General features: G+C 40.7%; 1 protein-coding gene across 3 annotated transcripts in view; it reads right to left on the bottom strand.

The window, feature by feature from the left end:
* The window catches only part of Srp54 (signal recognition particle 54), a 43,310-nt gene that overhangs the window by 10,975 nt on the left and 13,350 nt on the right, over window positions 1-18,985 (bottom strand). For all 3 annotated transcript variants that reach the window (XM_037210550.1, XM_028869718.2, XM_037210549.1), the window contains exons 3-11: window positions 16,495-16,586; window positions 15,419-15,503; window positions 10,542-10,646; window positions 9,012-9,078; window positions 8,870-8,927; window positions 5,934-6,084; window positions 4,175-4,323; window positions 3,752-3,852; window positions 3,103-3,189 (exon numbers count right to left, since the gene is read on the bottom strand). In XM_037210550.1, the coding sequence (XP_037066445.1) occupies window positions 3,103-3,189; window positions 3,752-3,852; window positions 4,175-4,323; window positions 5,934-6,084; window positions 8,870-8,927; window positions 9,012-9,078; window positions 10,542-10,646; window positions 15,419-15,503; window positions 16,495-16,586 (895 nt within the window). The remainder of the gene's footprint in view (window positions 1-3,102; window positions 3,190-3,751; window positions 3,853-4,174; window positions 4,324-5,933; window positions 6,085-8,869; window positions 8,928-9,011; window positions 9,079-10,541; window positions 10,647-15,418; window positions 15,504-16,494; window positions 16,587-18,985) is intronic.

Below are 18,985 nucleotides of genomic sequence, written 5' to 3'. Positions count from 1 at the left end.
CTGAATAAAGATCAGCCAGGCTTAGTGACATACACCTGTAATTCCATCATTCCAGAGGCTGAAGCAAGAGGCTCTCAAGTTCAAGGACGGTCTGGATGTGGTGGTTTGAATGATAAGGGTCCCCGCTGGCGCATATATTTGAATGTTTGGCCCTTAGCTGGTGGACTGCTTGGGAATGACTGGAAGGTGCGGCCTGGTTGGAGAAGTTCCAAAGTCCATGCCATTCCTGGCTATGCTTCCTTGGCGTTGTGCCCGTGAACCACACGTAAGCTCTCAGCTAGTACTCCAGCGCCATGCCTGCCTGTGTGCTGCCAAGCTCCCTGCTGTGACGATCATGGACTCACCGCCTGCCTGTGGCCATGGCCCCTACCAAGATGGCCATGGACTCACTCTCTGCATCTGTAAGCGAGCCCCCAATTAAACTCTTTCTTTATAAACAATTGAGGTACGAGATAAAAGAGCCTGGCTGCAGAAGAGCTGAGAGACTGGTCGGTAACCTGGAGGTGTTGAAGAGGTGAAAGCACCAAGACCAGAAGAAAAATGGCTTATGCAGGGACGCTTGGCTCAGTCTGGGAGGAGGGGACTGGACCTGCCTGGACTGAGTCTACCAGGCTGATCGCAGTCCTCGGGAGAGGATTTGCCCTGGAGGAGGTGGGAATGGGGGGTAGGCTGGGGGTAAGGGGAGGAGGTGGGAGGGGGAAGAATAGGGGAACCTGTGGCTGATATGTAGAACTGAATGGTATTGTAAAATAAAATTAATTAATTAATTAAAAAAAAAAGAAGAAGAAAAAAAGAAAAATGAAGGCGGCGAAGGACGTGGCTCGGAGGCGGACTGTTTGCCTAGCGTGCACAAGACCCTGCGTCTAATCCCAAGTCCTGGAGGAGAGAAAAGGTATCAGTAAGCCGGGCGGTGGTGGTGCACGCCTTAATCTCAGCACTCGGGACGCAGAGGCAGGCGGATCTCTGTGAGTCCAAGGCCAGCCTGGGCTACAAAGCAAGTTCCAGGACAGGCTCCAAAGCTATACAGAGGAACCTTGTCTCTAAACCGCCCCCCCCCCCAAAAAAAGTATCAGTAAATGATACTCGAGTTTCTGACTCCAGACACAGGCAAATGTTAACACTCACTGATAAAAATGGTGGTGTGAGCTGGGCAGTGGCGATGCACGTCTTTAATCCCAGCACTTGGGAGGCAGAGGCAAGCGGATCTCTGAGTTAAGGCCAGCCTGGTCTACAGAGTGAGTTCCAGGACAGCCAGGGCTACACAGAGAAACCCTGTCTCAAAAAATAAATAAATAAACAAACAAAAAAGGGAAGTGTTCAAGAGTAGGGTGGAAGATAACAATATGTTGAATGTGAGGTATTATGGAACTTATCAGTGGAAAAATGGTTTAGTAAACATACAGATTAATAAGGTTGAAGCTTGAAAAAAAGAGGTGGCCTCCAATGATGCCTAAAAAAAAAAAAAACACCAACATTTGAGAGGTAAACACAGGAGTACAAAATGAAGGAGAAGGAAGGGAAAGGCAGAATAGCACACAAACACAGGAATTAACAAAAAAGGTCTGAGAAAAGCCAGGATGGTCATTAATCACTTGTTAAGTGTTCATGTAACTCTTGCTATGTGATCATCATAACCACATCAGTACCATCACCTACTTTTTATAGATAAAGCTGAAGTTCCATAGTGGAAGAATCTGAATCTTGAACAGTGATACGGAAGTGGTCTTCCACTCGCATGATGTGAAGAAAGGGTCTATATGTGTTCTTAATCTCATCCTTTTAAACTTCCTTTTACACAGCTTATTATATACACACATAATTGGGAAGACAGATTAAAAAAGATATATTCTATAGATCAGGTATGGTGCACTGTGTAGCCTTCTAACCCCAGAGGGCAGAGGGAAGAAGAGAACTGCCACAAATGAAGACCAGTTTGGTCTACATAGTGAGTTCTAGTCTGGCTAGGGCTGTACAGCAAGACCTCCTCTCAAAACCACCAAAAACCCAGGCAATGGTAACACACACCTTTAATCCCAGCACATAGGAGGCAAAGACAGGCAGATCTCTGTGAGTTCAAAGATAGCCTGCCTGGTCTACCCAGAGAAATCCTGTCTTGAAAAACTACACACACACACACACACACACACACACACACACACACACACACACGGCCAAGTGTGAGAGCACACCTGTAATCTCAGTACTTGAAAGGCAGCAGCAAAAGCAAATGGTATTTCAGACCAACCCAGGATACAAGACCCTGTGTCAATAATTATATATATATACTAAGTATATTCTGAATTCTCAGCTGTTTTTGTTTCAAGAATGAAAAAAAAAAGCTTCTATTTCAACTTTCAGCTAATTTGATTATAAGAAAAGAAAACTAATTCAGTAGCTGCTCAGATGCCCAAGAATTAAAATGATTTGCATATAAATCATCTAAAACAAGCATTTGACCTCTTTTTTTTGGAGACAGAGTCTCACTATGCAGCCCTGCATAGCCTGGAACTCACTTTGTAGACCAGGCTAGCCCGGAACTCAAAGAGATTAAAGGCATATGTCACTATGCCCAGCTTCAAAGAAGGATTTGAAAAGTTGACTCTAATTACAGGCATCATCGTTTCTAATGAATGAATAGTAAATGCAAAGACGGCTGGGAAGATAGCTCAGTGGATATAAAGGTGCGCGTCCTGCAAGCCCAGTGAACCAAGGTCAACCCTGGGACCCATGTAGAGGTGGAAAGGAACAAACTTCATCTACAAAGTCATCCTCTAACCTTTTCATGAGTGCTGTGGGACATGTGCAAACTGACTCTCCTCACATCCAACTTTTTAAAAAGAAAAGAAAAAGAAATCAAGACAAAGTTCGATAGCGCACGCCTATAACCCAAGTAGAAGCAGGCGGCTCAGAAGTCCAAAGCCAACTTCAGGTACACAGTAAGACGTCTCTCCGAAAAGCAATGGGCTGGGAGGTAGAGAGCTGTAGAGCACTTCTAGCATGCACAAAGCCCTGGGTTCAACCCTCAGCACCACAAAAGGGAAGGACGACAGAAGGAAGGAAGCACACTTGAGGTCACATGCTTGCTTGCTGGCTACAGTATACCATGCTTCAGCTTCTCTATGAGCGCCTCGTTGTCATCCAGCTTCAGCTCGTTGACTTTGTCTATCAGTCCTTCAATGTCACCCATACCTACAAGACACCAAACGGAAAATGAACAGCTGATAACGCGCTCACCTGCACATGATGCAGAGTACACTGACACACGGAATAGTTTGCAAGGCTGGTTCAATGATCTACTCTACTTTACATGAAAGAAACTGAAGCTGGGGAGGAAGCACAGGTGTAGATGAGGGAAAGCAGCCCAGGGGTGACCTCCCAACTCCATGCTCACTAACTATACCACTTTAAGAGGACAGAAAAGTTTTGCTATCATTACAACTTCTATTACTCTAACTACGTATTTCTGTAGAATGTGCTCAAACTCCTCCAAAAAGCTCTGCATCCAGTAACTCACTTTACCATTCTAACCACAGAAAAGGAGGACAGAGGGCTGGAGATGCAGCGCAGCAGCACACTGGTCCCCAGCCCTTTAAAGAAACAAGGAATGAAAAGTAAGACAGAGGTTAGAACGGTCAGTCACAGAAGGAAATCTCTGTCTTGAGCTAGTTAGTAAGCACAGGGTTAAAACCCTAATTTGCTCTAAGATCCATACTATCTCAGAGATGGTTCTATAATTCCACACTGAACTTACCAAGAAGTTTGCTGATAAAAGGTTGTGTTTTGAAAGGTTCAAAGTCATCTATATGTTCCCCTGTACCAATGAAAATAATTGGACTTTTTGTGGCAGCAACTCTACACAGAAAAAAAAAAAATAATGATAATAACCTCAAAAAAGAAAACAAATATCCAGAAGATTTTTCAAAGATAACAGACAAAAGGTATAAAATTCAAGTTTCTTTTCACTAGTTAGAACTATATCAGACAGGCTCCAAAATTGTTTCTACTTAAATCTCTTTTATGCGTCATATCAACTCATTACTAAGATAGTCTTAAAAGCAGAGTAAGAAACTCATAAACACACACACATACACACATGATCCCGGGGCATAGATCAAATGATTTACAGGGCAAAGGGTTTAACCACCACAACAGTGAAGCTTCAACCGATACTCACGCACTCAGAGCACCGCCTCCTTTTGCGTGACCATCGAGTTTTGTCACTATTACTGAAGCTACATCTACTTTATCTTTAAAAGCCTTCGCCTGGGCCTCACAAGCCTGTCCAATGGATGCATCCATCACATAAACAATGTTATCCGGTTGCTAGAGAGAATGAATAAAAAAAGACTTGTTCATACTGGTGTTAATTAAAGGTCACCATGAGCATGTATAGAATGCTTACTATATTATTTAATAAATACTGAGTGAGGGAGGGAGCACCACGAATTAAGTGGCATATAGGGCTTGATAAAGAGATAGTAAGAAAAGCTTTGAGTCTATGATATATAGAAGAAAATATGGTAACATCTTCAGAAATTATTCTGAGCTGAGGCCTGAATAAAAAAGAAAAGCTGCCTGGAGGTGGTGGCACATGCCTTTAATCCCAGTACTCGGGAGGCAGAGGCAGGTGGATCTTTGTGAGTTCAAGGCCAGCCTGGTCTACAGAGTGAGTTCCAGGACAGCCAGGGCTACCTGGGGTCTGTTTCAAAAATAAAGAAAAAGAAAAGAAAGGAGAAAGGAGGAGGACAAAAGAAGAAGGAGGAAGAGAAGAACCAGAAGAGGAGGAGGAATTTATACAAACACCTTTAGATACTGAAGGCAAAGGAACAGTAAAAGTAAATCAGAAAAAGTACAAAGCGGAAGGGTGTATTCAGAAAACAGAATCAGTGACAGACTGAGGACATGTCCCTTATCTGTTCCCATTTGTCAATGTAACAGTAGCACTAAAAAGACACTAATTAGTACCAATCACTAACCAAAGAGTTATTGACAACATCAACAACCAAACATGAATTTCTAATGTATGCAACAGGTGTTGAGCTGCTTCTTACCTCTACATTATTTTCATAATTTTATTTTTGTTTTAGCGTGGAGGTTTCAGTAAGAATGGCCCCCAAAGCCTCACTTATTTGAATACTTTGCCATAGGGAATGGCACTACTTGAGAAGGATTAGTAGGTGTGGCCATGTTGGAGTAGGCACAGCCTTGTTGGAGGAAGTGTGTCACTGGGAGTGGGCTTTAAGGTTTCAAAAGGCCAGGCCAGGCCCAGAGGCTTGCTCTCTTCTGCAGCCTGAAGATCTGGATGTAGGATCCTCAGCTCCTTCTCCAGCACCATGTCTGCCTGTGTGCCACCATATCCCCACCATGATGGTAATGGACCCTGAAATTGTAAGCCAGTTCCAATTATGTTCTCCTTTATAAGAGCTGCCTTTAATCATGGTGTCTCTTTCACAGCAACAGAACAGTGACTGACACACAGGGTCCCACTGTGTAGCCTTGGCTGGATAGCCTAGAGCTAGATAAAGTTATCAGGCTGGCTTTGAACTCACAGAGATCCATCTGTGCTTCCCAAGTACTAGGATAAAAGGCATGTGCCACCACGCTCAGGAGCTTTAAAGGAGACACTAAGTGACAATGTTAATGTTTCATTTTGAAAAATCTTCATAATAATTGTTTCTACTGAATTTAGGTAATGAGAAAAAAAATCAACAACTATTTAAGGTTAATTCTTAATTTTTCATTATATTTTTCTATACTAAAGACCAAAAATGATGACATTGTCCTTATCACAGAGTTATAGGTCCCCAAAACAGAAACAAATTACTTAATAGATGTCTTATAGGCAAGGAGTAACTTATATTCACCAAAAACTCAATCAGGCTTCATAGTTAAATTGAAGTCCTTTAAGTGGTATTCCATGGAAAGCTACTTACTATAGCATTAGAAACTTGAAGCATTTCTTCAAACAAAGAGTCTTCCTGTTTGTGCCGACCACTTGTATCAACAATAATGATTTCGAAATGTTCATTTTTGAACTTCTCCACTCCCTCAGATGCAATGATGACAGGATCCATCTCTGTGTAGCTGAGAACACGAACAACTGATTGAACAACATTAGGATGGGAAAACAGCCAAATGCTATTTACCTGGGAATTGTAAGTTTATTTTAATCTAGTCTGAAAAAGCAAAAATACTGTATTTTCAATTTAGAAGAAGATATTCCTAACAAGTAACAAAACCAGAAGCCATTTCTTTGGCATCAGGAGGCACCACTGAACTTTCCTACAAAAGTCTACATAATTCCAATGCATGTTTTTTCTGAATTGCTTCCTTAAGCATTTTTAAATCTTCTTTAATAAGTGAAGTCATGCTACAAAGCATATTATATCTGCTTTTCTATTTAATAACATTTTGTTAACATTCATGAACTTATTAAATACTCCTGGGAAACAATACTTTTAGACTGCACAGCACCCCACCATGATGACATCATCATCTACTCTATAGATGGAGGTTGACATTTAAGGTTTATCTGGTATGTTCGTATTAAACACACCTGAAACAAAATAAATACTTCTTTTTTTTTTTTTTTTTTTTTTTTTTTTGAGACAGGGTTTCTCTGCGTAGCTTTGTGCCTTTCCTGGATCTCACTCTGTAGACCAGGCTGGCCTCAAACTCACAAAGATCCGCCTGGCTCTGCCTCCCAAGTGCCGGGATTAAAGGCGTGCGCCACCAACGCCCGGCTACTTCTTTTAAAAAAAGAAAAAGAACAGGAACTGGAGAAATAGGACAGCAGTTAAGAGCACTGGCTGCTCTTGCAGAGGATCCAGGTTCAATTCCAGCACCCACCAAGCATGGTTCACAACCATGTTTACCTCCAGTTCCAAGGGATCTAACACCCTCTTCTAGCCTGTAAGGGCACCAGGCAGGCACATGTACTGCACAAACATATATGCAAGCAAACACCCCCCCACAGAGAATAAATGTATTAAAATCAAAATGACAGCTATCAGCATTACTAGACATTACTTAATTAATCAATTAATTATTTTTAAGATAAGGTTTCACTATGCAGCCCTGGCTAACCTGGTATCAGCTATATAGCTCTGAATAGTCTAAAACTCATGATAATTCTCACCTCAGCATCCCCCCCCCTCCTTCTTTTTTGGTTTTTTTGAGACAAGGTTTTTCTAACAGCCCTGGCTATCCTAGAACTTGCTTTGTAGACCAGGCTGGCCTTGAACTCACAGAGTTCTGCCTGCCTCTGCCTCCTGAGTGCTAGGATTAAAGGCGTGCACCACCACCGCCTGGCTATAACCTCAGCATCTTAAATACTAAGATTATAGCCATACAACTAAAATTTGCAAATGTATAAGGAAACATGATCAAAGATGTTTCTTCATAGAAAATGACAATGAGCTGGCAGTGGTGGCGCACACCTTTAATCCCAGCCCTTGGGAGAGAGCCAGGCAGATCTCTGTGAGTTCAAGGCCAGCCTGGTCTACAAAGTGAGTTCTAGAAGAGCCAAGGCTCAAAGAACCAAAGAGAACGTGACAATGACTACATATATACAGATAGTATGTTACATAAAAAAATGCAGTAATTATCATTCTAAAACTCAATTCCTCTTTCTAACAAATGATACAATAAAGTGTGCCACTGTATTCAGTTTTTGTTATTGTATCTACTTATTTAATCTTCTCTATGTGTATGTGTATAAGCATGACTAAAGCATGGTGCACCTATGGAGTCACAGGACAGCCTGAAGGAACAGGTACTCTTTCCACCATCAAGGTCCCGGAGATGGAACTCGGGATGCCAGTCTTGCTGAAGTGCTGTTACCCGCCAAGCCATCTGGTCAGTCCCCACTGTGTTCATTCTAGTGAGAAGTGCTTCTTTTTTTTTTTTTTTGGTGGGGGGGAAACCTAGGTATTAAACTCTGGGCCTTGTATATCCTAGGCAAGTACTCATTCCACAAGCTACATGCCCAGTCCCCATCTGATGAGTTTTGACAAATTTATGCAATCCATTTAGCCACTGCTGCAGGAATCGATGTACAAAGCAGTTGTGCTGGCTAATTTTATGTCAACTTGACACAAGCTAGAGTTATTAAAAGAACCTCAACTGAGAAAATGCCTGCCTAAGATCACTGGGCTGGTGGGTCTGGGTTCTATGAAAGCAGGCTGAACAGCCAGCAACAGCACCCTCCATGGTCCCCTGCCTCCAGGTTCCCGCCCTTCTGAGCTCCTGCCTGACTTCCTTCACTGATGGACTAGGATGTGGAAGTGTAAGTCAAATAAACACTTTCTCCTCCCAAGTTGCCTTTGGTCATGGTGTTTCATCACAGAAACAGCAACCCTAAGACAGCTGTCAAGACTCATTTTAATGTAAAATAATCCATCTTCCTATAAAAATCTTTATGGTAGATGATAATAAAAACATTAAAAGTGCTAATTAGGTGTGTTACTTACTATACACCTCATTTTAGTTACTTAAAGATATATTTCCGTAGGTGTGTGTGCACGCACGTACACGTGAGCACACCCACCCACAGATGTGCCACAGGACATATGTGGAGGTCAAAGGGCAACCTTAGAAGTTGGTTCTCTCCTTCCACCATGCTTCCTGGAGTCAAACTCAAGTTGTCAGGCCCTGACTACATACTGTTAAATGATGAAGAATTAAAAAGGAAGTCACGCATGGTGGCCACACCTGTGAGCCCAGCACCCAGAAGACTGAGACAAAAGGATTACAATTATAATTACAAGGATTACCTGGACTGCTAGAGTTTTCCAGGTCAGACTGAACTAAAACTGAGACTGAATCTCAAAAAGCCAAAAAACCAAAAATACAAATGATAGTAACCTACCTTCCATAGAATGGAATTCTTGCTTTGGTGGCATTCTGTTTTAGCTGGTCAAAAGCTCCTAAGAGATAAAGAATTAATGAAGCCTCAAATGTGACAATAAAAAATACAAAAGAAAAAGAAAAATTTAATTTCAACACCCTACCTGCTCTGAATGTATCTGCACATATCAAACAGGTCTTCCAACCTTTTCTCTGATAATAATATGCTAACTGGGAAAGGAAGATTAAAGATAAAGTATCAGAAAACAAATCATTTTGTATATAACTTTTGTTTAATCTTATTTATCTAAGAAGTAAAGTAAAATTGTTCCTAATTTTCTTAAACGTAATATTAAATATTTTGAGGTATAGCAAAGAGTTTAAGTCCTAATTCTCATTCGATAAATGTAAGGTAATAGGGCAGCAATAATCACTGTTAAACAACTATCACCCCTGCCCTTAAACTATAACATGGCTAACACTTGTGGGGACCCAATCATAGACAAGAGGGTCATATAAGAAATGACAGAGCCGGGCGGTGGTGGTGCACGCCTTTAATCACAGCACTTGGGAAGCAGAGGCAGGCGGATCTCTGTGAGTTCGAGGCAAGCCTGGGCTACCAAGTGAGCTCCAGGAAAGGCGCAAAGCTACATAGAGAAACCCTGTCTCGAAAAACCAAAAAAAAAAAAAGGAAATGACAAATTAACATAAGGATATGTAAGATAAAAGGCAGTATCATAAACAGTGGGACAGTGGGACACTCAAAGGGAAATTTTGTGTCACAAGGGAAAGTCAATTCCCTAGTTTTCGTCAATTAAAAAAAAAAAAAAAAAAAAAAAAGCCGGGCGGTGGTGGCGCACGCCTTTAATCCCAGCACTCGGGAGGCAGAGACAGGCGGATCTCTGTGAGTTCGAGGCCAGCCTGGGCTACCAAGTGAGTTCCAGGAAAGGCGCAAAGCTACACGGAGAAACCCTGTCTCGAAAAACCAAAAAAAAAAAAAAAAAAAAAAAAAAATCGCCGGGCGTTGGTGGCGCACGCCTTTAATCCCAGCACTCGGGAGGCAGAGCCAGGTGGATCTCTGTGAGTTCGAGGCCAGCCTGGGCTACCAAGTGAGTTCCAGGAGAGGCACCAAAGCTACACAGAGAAACCCTGTCTCGAAAAACCAAAAAAAAAAAAAAAAAAGCCACTGTGTGCACTCGAGCTCTCCTCTCTTTCTCTTCAGTAGCTGTGGCTGGCCTGGAAGTAACTACAAAACAGGCTGGCCTCAACACAAAGATCCACCGGCCTTCCTCCACTACATCTGGCCATACTCACATTCCTTAAGGACAGGAGTTGCCTTTTCTTTTTCAAAAGAACCAGAATTAACATTATTTTCTGATGTTTGTTTTGAGATGGACTCATATAGTTCAGGCTGACCTCCAACTCACTATGTAGCTGAGGATGATCTTGAACTCCTGATCCTCCACCTCCACAACAGTCTGGGACTACAGGTGAGCATCTCCACACCTGGCTTACAAGTCTAACATTCTGACAAATATCACAGGAGACCACAGGAGTCTACTCTATGTCCTACGAAAATATTACAAAAGCCGCGAAGACACACCGCGTAACAAAACTATAAACAACAATAGACAGCTTGGCCTGAAAACGAAACTGTACAAACACATCTCACACAGACACTCTTCAGTGCTTACCTTTGAGCATGTAGTCGTCTTACCGCTCCCTTGCAAGCCAACGAACATGATCACATTCTGTTTTCCTTTAGTCGGGGTCCATGCTTTAACTCCAGGGTCTACAAGCTGGAGACCAAAGATAAAAATGTCGGACGAACACGGAACATTCAAAAATCCTACGATGTTATAAAAAGCACCATAACCCCAACACTCTAAACAACTCCACTAGCCCCCTTCATGTAGAGGGAAACTGAAAACTTTTATAAAATACTGTAGTGTTGAAGTCATACTCAAGCCTTTCACATCCAAACAATTTAGAGGTAAGGAGTTCATCTACATCACAATCTGTATCACAACTACATAAATGTAAAACAAATGTACCTGTGGACGCCATATAAACTTCAAATTTGCGGGTCAGTGGAATGACTCAACAGGCAAAGGTGATTAGCAAACATAACAACCTGAGTTCAATTGCAAGGAACCACATGATGGAAGGAAACAGCCAACTCCCTACACAGACAGACTCACACATATACACACCAAAAAAAAAAAAAAAAAAAAATTAAAGAAAGAAAGGAAGGAAGGAAGGACCCAGATGATGGAGGGAAACAGCCAACTCCCTACACAGACAGACACAGACACACACAAAATAAAGGACCCACATAATGGAGGGAATCAGCCTTAAGCTGCTGAACATGGTACATACTTGCCAGACAGACACACACACCATGAATGAATGAATGAATGAATGAATGAATGAATGAATGAATGTAGTTTTGAGGGTTTTTCATAATATATAAAATAATAAAATATTTTATTATTTAGCCTTATACATTTTTATTTCCCAAATGTTATCATTTCAGCATGCAATCTATATGAGATATTTCATATTTCTTTTCTCATATACCAAGTCTTCAATTCCAGCCAGTGTATACTTTTAAAATTTGTCTTCCCTTTTAAATTAAAAAGAAAAAGTTGGGGGCTGGAGAGATGGCTCAGAGGTTAAGAGCACTGACTGTTCTTCCAGAGGTCCTGAGTTCAATTCCCAGCAACCACATGGTGGCTCACAACCATCTGTAACAAGATTTGATGCCCTCTTCTGGCCTGCAGTCATACATGCTGTATACATAATAAATAAATAAATCTTTAAAAAAAAAAAGAAAGAGAGGAAAAGTTGCCTGGCAGTGGTGGAACACACCTTAAACCCCAGCACTCAGGAAGCAGAGGCAAGCAGACTTCTGTGAGTTCAAGGCCAGCCTGGTCTACAGACTGAGTTCCAGGACAGCCAGAGCAACACAGAGAACCCTGTCTCAAAAAAAAAAAAAGAAAGAAAAGAAAAGTTTAATTAATTAAAGCTAACTTTGGTCGGGATAGAGCTAGGGCCTCACATAGCAAGGCATGCACTTTGCCATTTCTGTTTATCACCAGCTCCCTCTTTGTATTTAAATTAGTGTGTATTTCCTGCTCAAATAACTTTACAGTTTAGCTAGACACATTACAAGTGCTCAATAACCATGTGTCTAGAAGCTTCCATACTGGTATTTATGTTCAATTTCACAAATGTATACATGAAGCAAAATGATCAATGGCACATGAAGACACCTTCTAATTCAAACAGTCAAGTTTCTAATGCCGAAAGATCTATAAAGCTATTTTCTAAAAGAAGCAGGGGTGAAAAACAGAATTTTACAGCAATGGGTCAGTGGGAAAGAGTCGCACAGGACAGTCCCCAAACAAACACAGGGCTTACGTGCTCTTGTTTCATTTTTCAGAGTCACATGTTACCTAGTCTGGCCTTGACCTCACTATGTAGCTGAGGCTAGCCAAATACTCCTGATCCTCCTCCTCCTCCTATCTCTTGAAGTCCTTGAATTATACTATTATTGTTGTTGGTGGTGGTGGTGGTGGTGGTACAGGCACACACTACCATGCTTTCCAAGCACAAGGCATTCTAAAAGTTTGTTCAAAAACATAATTCAAATTTAAGTCTATTCGGAGCCTGAAATACTTATCTGTACATGATAACTCCGTAATCATAGTTAATATTAGATATTATTATTATTAATACTAGACCAGAGGCTTACAAACTAAATTATTACCATTATTACTGTTATTATTTGGCTTAAACAAGCTCTCATTCTGTAACCCAGGCTGCTCTAGAACCGCTGCTGCAGCTGCTGATTGCTCAGATTACAGGGTGAACCGTCAAACCTGGGGTGAAATAAACCTCTAGTGGAACACAGCTATGTCCACTCATTACTGTCTTTGCATTTCAAACGCAGAGCTGAAGAGTTGCAACAGACACTGCGTGGTTCAGGATATCTAAAACCCTTATGAGGACGTCTGCCACACTCATCTAGACAGTACCATCCAGGTATTACACATGAGTTTCAGGAAAGATTGGTAAAGAGAAGGGAAAAGAAATCACAACACACTTTCTATCCCTTTTCCAAACATCTACACAACTCTGGAACAACTTCTAAAATGGGCAAAACCTGTCTTACACCAAACCCACTTCGCTTTCTCCCGTTATCTTTTCAGTACAGAAGGGCTGCCCTACGCTCAACTCTGTTCTGTATACCTCACAGCAGCATAACTCAGCTGTCTATTATTGCTGAACATTTTAGAAATCTATGTTCTCTTCCTCCTACACTCTGAAACAAGTCTCCAACCTTTTACTATGAAAATCCTTGGCCGGGCGGTGGTGGCGCACGCCTTTAATCCCAGCACTTGGGAGGCAGAGCCAGGTGGATCTCTGAGTTCGAGGCCAGCCTGGTCTCCAAAGCGAGTTCCAGGAAAGGCGCAAAGCTACATAGAGAAACCCTGTCTCGAAAAACCAAAAAAAAAAAAAAAAAAAAAAAAAAAAAAAATCCTTTATGAACACACTCATTTTTAAGGGTGAACTGCAATGTGTAATCTAAAACCATATAAACCTCCAATCTCCTGTACTGAAACTGACCTTACCCTATACTTAGCACAGGTATTATCCATCCTAGTGCATGATTCTGTAACACCATGCATTTAGTCACTTAAAACACTAGTTTACTGAGTTATGTAAACCTCACATTATTACTCATTTAACATTAAAAACAATGACTTAATATCAGTACTAATTTCATCAAAAAAGGGTCATATATTTTCACATATAATTTTATCTTGAATTTTACCACCAGCTATAATATTGTCAGTTATTTTCCTTAAAGTGACAAGTTCACTTCACTTTGGGAAATAATTCTGCCAAATTAAATCCAGGTCAGAATAACCAGATTATATGCTAATTGCTCATTTACATAAAATGGTGTTCTCTGCAGGCAGCATGAGACTTCAGTTTGCAACTGAGCTGAGCTTTAAGAGGCTTTGAGAGTACAGCACAGAACATATACTTTCCATTTCATCCACAGAACCTTAAAAAGACATACACATAGTCAACGGTCACAATGTAATACAATCACTATCTACAGCTTTATGAGGACTTAAATGAAAGCTGGCATTTTAAGTGTTTGCTGGTAAAGTGTACAGTCTCGAAAAACCAAAAAAAAAAAAAAGAAAGACGTAGAGAGTAAGGGAGAGTCAGGAGGCCTGAGCGGCACAGGCAGTAGAAGGGAGGGACATCTGTTTGGAGATGTGAAACAGCGGCTGAGGAGGAAGGAAGGTCACACTGCTGCTTTCTCTGCCTCTCTGAGCGAGTAGACTTTCACCCCAGCAGCTGGCTCCCGAGTTTTCACTGGTAAAATCAGACCATTGAAATTTTGTTTAAAACAACATTGTCAGGCTGTGTAAAAAAGGCAGAGTGGGAGCTAGAGGTATAGTCAATGACAGAGCATGTGCTTAACATGTGTGAGTTCCTAGGCTCACTCCCCAGCAGGACACACTAAAGAATGCTTTAGTATGACTATGAAGCAGTTTTCACTTTGCTTGTATACATATTGTTCTAGACCATAAGCTTCTCTGAGATAAGGACCAGAACATTCTCTGCTGTCCACTCAACAAACTGCCTAGAATAAAGAAGCTACTCAACAAATGCTTCCCAGTCAAGTTCTTGATGCTCCTGAGTTTAGGATAACTCTTACAAAGGACCCAATTTCACTTCCCAGCACCTACATCAGGTAACTCACAACCACTTGTACCTCCAGCTCCAGGGAAATCCAAAGCCTGTGACAGATACCCAACTACAGGCACCAGAAACACATGCACATATCCAGACAGACACACACATACATACAAATATGGTTTTTCAAACAATTTTTATCTATTTTGTTTTGTCATTAATTTTTTTGTTTTGTTTTGTTTTAAAACATTACTTCTCTGCATAGCCCTGGCTGTCCTCAAACCCAGAGATCTGCCTGCCTCTGCTTCCCGAATGCTGGGATTAAAGGTGTGCACCACCACCTCCCAGCTCTTGTATTAATTTTTTATATTATTCATTTTATGTGTGTTTTGCCTGCATGTATGTATATACTATGTGGTGCCTGTGGCAGCCAGAAGAGGGCATCAGATCCCCTGGAGTTATGAATGGTTGTGAACCACTGTGTGGGTGCTAGGAATTGAACCCAGGTCCTCTGCAAGAGCAACAAGTGCTCTTAACTGCTGAACCATCTCACCAGACCCACACACAAATGTTCTGTAGAAAAGCCTAACATTTCTTCTGTATGTACATGTGTCTGTGTGTGCTCATGTCTCCCGACACACATGTGAAAGTCAGGGAAGAGCTAGAGGAGCTGGTCCTCTCCCTCCACACACAGGTTCCAGGGTCAACCTCAGGTTGTCAGTCTTAGAAGCAGACACCTCTACCGGCTCACTGAAATTTATATTTCAGTACAGATGAACTGTCCATAAAATATGTTAGAAGGGACTCAAAAGCTGTGTTCAATGGAATCATACTCTTGATACACTTTTACCTTTACAAGTTCTTTAAATACAGCATGCTGAATCATTTTTCTTTTGTTCAGACCAGATGCCATCTCTTCAAGATCAATTGCAGACCTTCATAACAGTGACAATTGGGGTAAGAAGAAAAGTCCGTTAAGGTAATCTGAAAGTACTTCTATCTCATAGAACGTAAGCATACTCAATCATTCATATTAATAATCTAATTGACACTCATATAATTATTACATATTCATAAGATTATACCACACAAAGAATTATATCATAAAATACTAGATGTAAAACTTTGGTTAGTTTTTCAAGGCTTTCAGTTCAATGCATAAGTAGTAATTTCTCTGGCTATAACTACAAATATTAATTTTATTTTTCTTGAAGCTTATAAACTTTATACACAGAGACTTTCTAGTTCTAAGTTCTTAAATGCTCGTAGTTCTGTACCCTCCCAGACTACCAACACAGACAGAAGGAATGCTAGCACTGGGATTCAGGAAGTTATCAGAGCTGCCTATATGCTCTAGATGCCCACCCACATGCCTCTCCCAAAGACCACACAGTACTCCTTCAAACAAGGACAGAGAAACCACAATGGAGAACAAAAGAGAATATGATTCTTCGATCATGAAAAAGGCTGACTCAGGCAATCTTACCACAATTTCATGAAAAAAACCTGAATTGTTAAAAAGCCTTTACATTAAAGTTGTATCCCATTTAGCTATAGTAAATGACTGAACCCACCAAATACAGAGACAGAAGAAAATCTACAATGAGATGAAGTTATCCTTGTTCACTGAACCACCATTATGGAAATACAGTCCTTCTTCTTCCCTTCATCTCAATCTTTCAGGCAAGGCTGACCTGAGACTCATATATAACTAAAGCTGGCTGGACGCAGAACTTCTTGCCTCTGTCCCCCAGGCATGAGCCATCACACCCTGTCCCCCAGGCAGTTTTCTGACACGTGAGTACTGTATCATTCCAGTGCTGTATAACAGTATTTCATAATAAAGCAAGCTTTCCTAGTCACCTCCTCAATCCCAGGAAACCAAACTTGGTTTGTCTAGTTTTTTACACAATTAATTCAACTTACTTAACATTTTCTCTCAGTTGCTTCACTAGTTTAATGTTAACATCTGCTTCCAATAATGCTGTACATACTTCTTTTAGCATAGCATTTAATACCTGAAAATAAAATTGAAATATGTTTAATGTTTTACTTCAGCAACATAAAAACAATGGTTGATCAGGTATCATATACTACTGTAGCTTAATAAAGATATAGCTATACCACACTATTGGAGGTAAGAAAAGATTTTTAATTACCTTTGGAGAGAAAATATTAAATGTTCAGTCATTCTATCAAAATAAGGCATGACATTTAGTTTTGCACAGGTATTAATAACCAAGTATTAATCATAACAATTTTATCTTTTGTTTTTGTATTTTTTGAGACAGGGTTTCTCTGTATAGTTTTGGTGCCTGTTGTTATTCAGAAAGCTCTTGTTTTAGTTATTGTGGATTGTAAAACTAAGCAACAACTTAAGTTGTGATTTAATATTAGTAAGAATTATTAGAGAAACCTTCATGGAGGAAATTAGGGAAAAGATTCTCTTCCAGTAGAGAAAAATCTGAACTAACTTTCCATTTCTGTTAAATAGTCTAAGTAATTTCTAAGTAAGACAGTCTTAAAATTATTTCATTTCATTAGTTTTTAAAAATACTGATTATTAAATTCTGTATTAGAATTTTTCCTGAAACTTCAAACACAAAAAACTTTTGGTCATGAGCTTAGTCTTTAATGGATGAGCCATCTCTCCAACTCAACTTAGAATAGTTTTAATGTATTAATTCATTTAATTAAAAAATTCTTAAAGTAAATACTACTTTCACATTTTGTACATTAAAGGGTCCACTCACATTTCGATCACACAACTATGAAATGGCTAATGTGGGACCTTTAGCCAGGGATTCTAACGTGAAACTCAGAACTTTTTCTTTCTTTCTTTCTTTTTTTTTTTAATGGCTTTTCGAGACAGGGTTTCTCGTGCGCCACCACGCTTTTAATCCCAGCACTAAGGGAAAAGTTGTAAGGCTAAATTTAGAATTTTTTCATTGTTACTACAAACTAGAAAGAATACCATGGACTATAATCATCTGCCTTCAAATAACAAATCATTAAGATACAATAGCAACAAGCCATTGAGTAGATAGGAGAGTGAAAGACACAGTATCTTCAACTTAAAAATTATTAATACCACTGAACTGGAGAGCTAGCTCTGTGGCTAAGAGTACTTTCTGCTCTTCCAAAGGATCCAAGTTCAGTTCTGTGGCTCATATATTTGAATGTCTGGTTCCCAGTTGGTGGGCTATGGGCTGTTTAGGGGGTGTGGCCTTGTTGGAGGAGGTGTGGCCTTGTGGAGGAGCTATGAAGGCCCACAGCAGGCCGTCTGACTCTGCTTTATACCTGTGAATTAGATGTAAGCTCTCAGCTACTGCTCCAGTGCATGCCTCCGTGACTGCCATGCTGCCCACCATGATGGTCAGAACTGTGAGCTCCATATTAAACTTTCTTTCTTTTTTGGTTTTTTGAGACAGGGTTTCTTTGTGTACTCCTGGCTGTCCTAGAACTCACTCTGTAGCCCAGGCTAGCCTTGAACAGAGATCCACCCATCTCTGCCTCCTGAGTGCTGGGATTAAAGACGTGTGCTACTATCACGAAGCTAAACACTTTCTTTTTTAAGAAAGTTACTTTGGTCAACAATAGACAAGTAACTAAGACAGGTTCCCAGCACCAACATGGTGGCTCACAATCATCCATAACCCCAGTTCCAGGGGATCCAATACCCTCTTCTGACCTTTGTGCATCAGACACATATATGCTGCAAAGACATACAAACAGGCAAAACACTCATAAAATTAAAAACACACAAAAGTCTAAAAAACACATAAAATTAAATAAATAAATCTAGAAAACCCCTATAAATCCAGAAAGACTATTTCAGATATGATCATGGTTTCAGTTATGATTTGTCATCAGAATCAGCAGAAAAACCTTCTCTGAGGAAGTAAAGGAGAAAAGCTCTCCCTCCCTGGCTTGACCTGCCTCAGCCTCCCTACGGTACATGCCGCCATATTAAGGCAAAAATGCTCCTCTTTTATATGAAGAATGCTGAATGAAAGATACAGAAAAAAACAGGTAAGCACATGTCTACCAAGGAGAAAGAAGCCCAAGAAGTCTTAGTTCTATGTTGAGACAGAGCAGCAAACTACATTTCCAGATTCAAGTATTTCAAAAGCTACACCGTTTTGTTTGGGTTTTGTTTATGTTTTTACACACACACACACACACACACACACACACACACACACACGGTAGGTTTTTTCGCTTTGGTTTTTTTGTTTTGCTTTTTAAGTTCTGACTAGTAAGATGAAATAAAGGCAGTAGAGATGGCTCAGCAGTTAAGAGCCCTTGCTGCCCTTCCAGAGGACCCCGGTTTGAGTCCTAGCACTTGGGCAGCTCACAACCCCCTGAAACTTGAGCTCCCACACCCAACTTCTTCTGGCCTCCCTGGGCACCTACA

The sequence above is a fragment of the Peromyscus leucopus genome, chromosome 14 (assembly GCF_004664715.2).
Source record: "Peromyscus leucopus breed LL Stock chromosome 14, UCI_PerLeu_2.1, whole genome shotgun sequence".
NCBI lineage: Eukaryota > Metazoa > Chordata > Mammalia > Rodentia > Cricetidae > Peromyscus > Peromyscus leucopus.
Note: the sequence above shows the minus strand (reverse complement) of the source record. Positions and strands in the feature narration are given on the sequence as shown.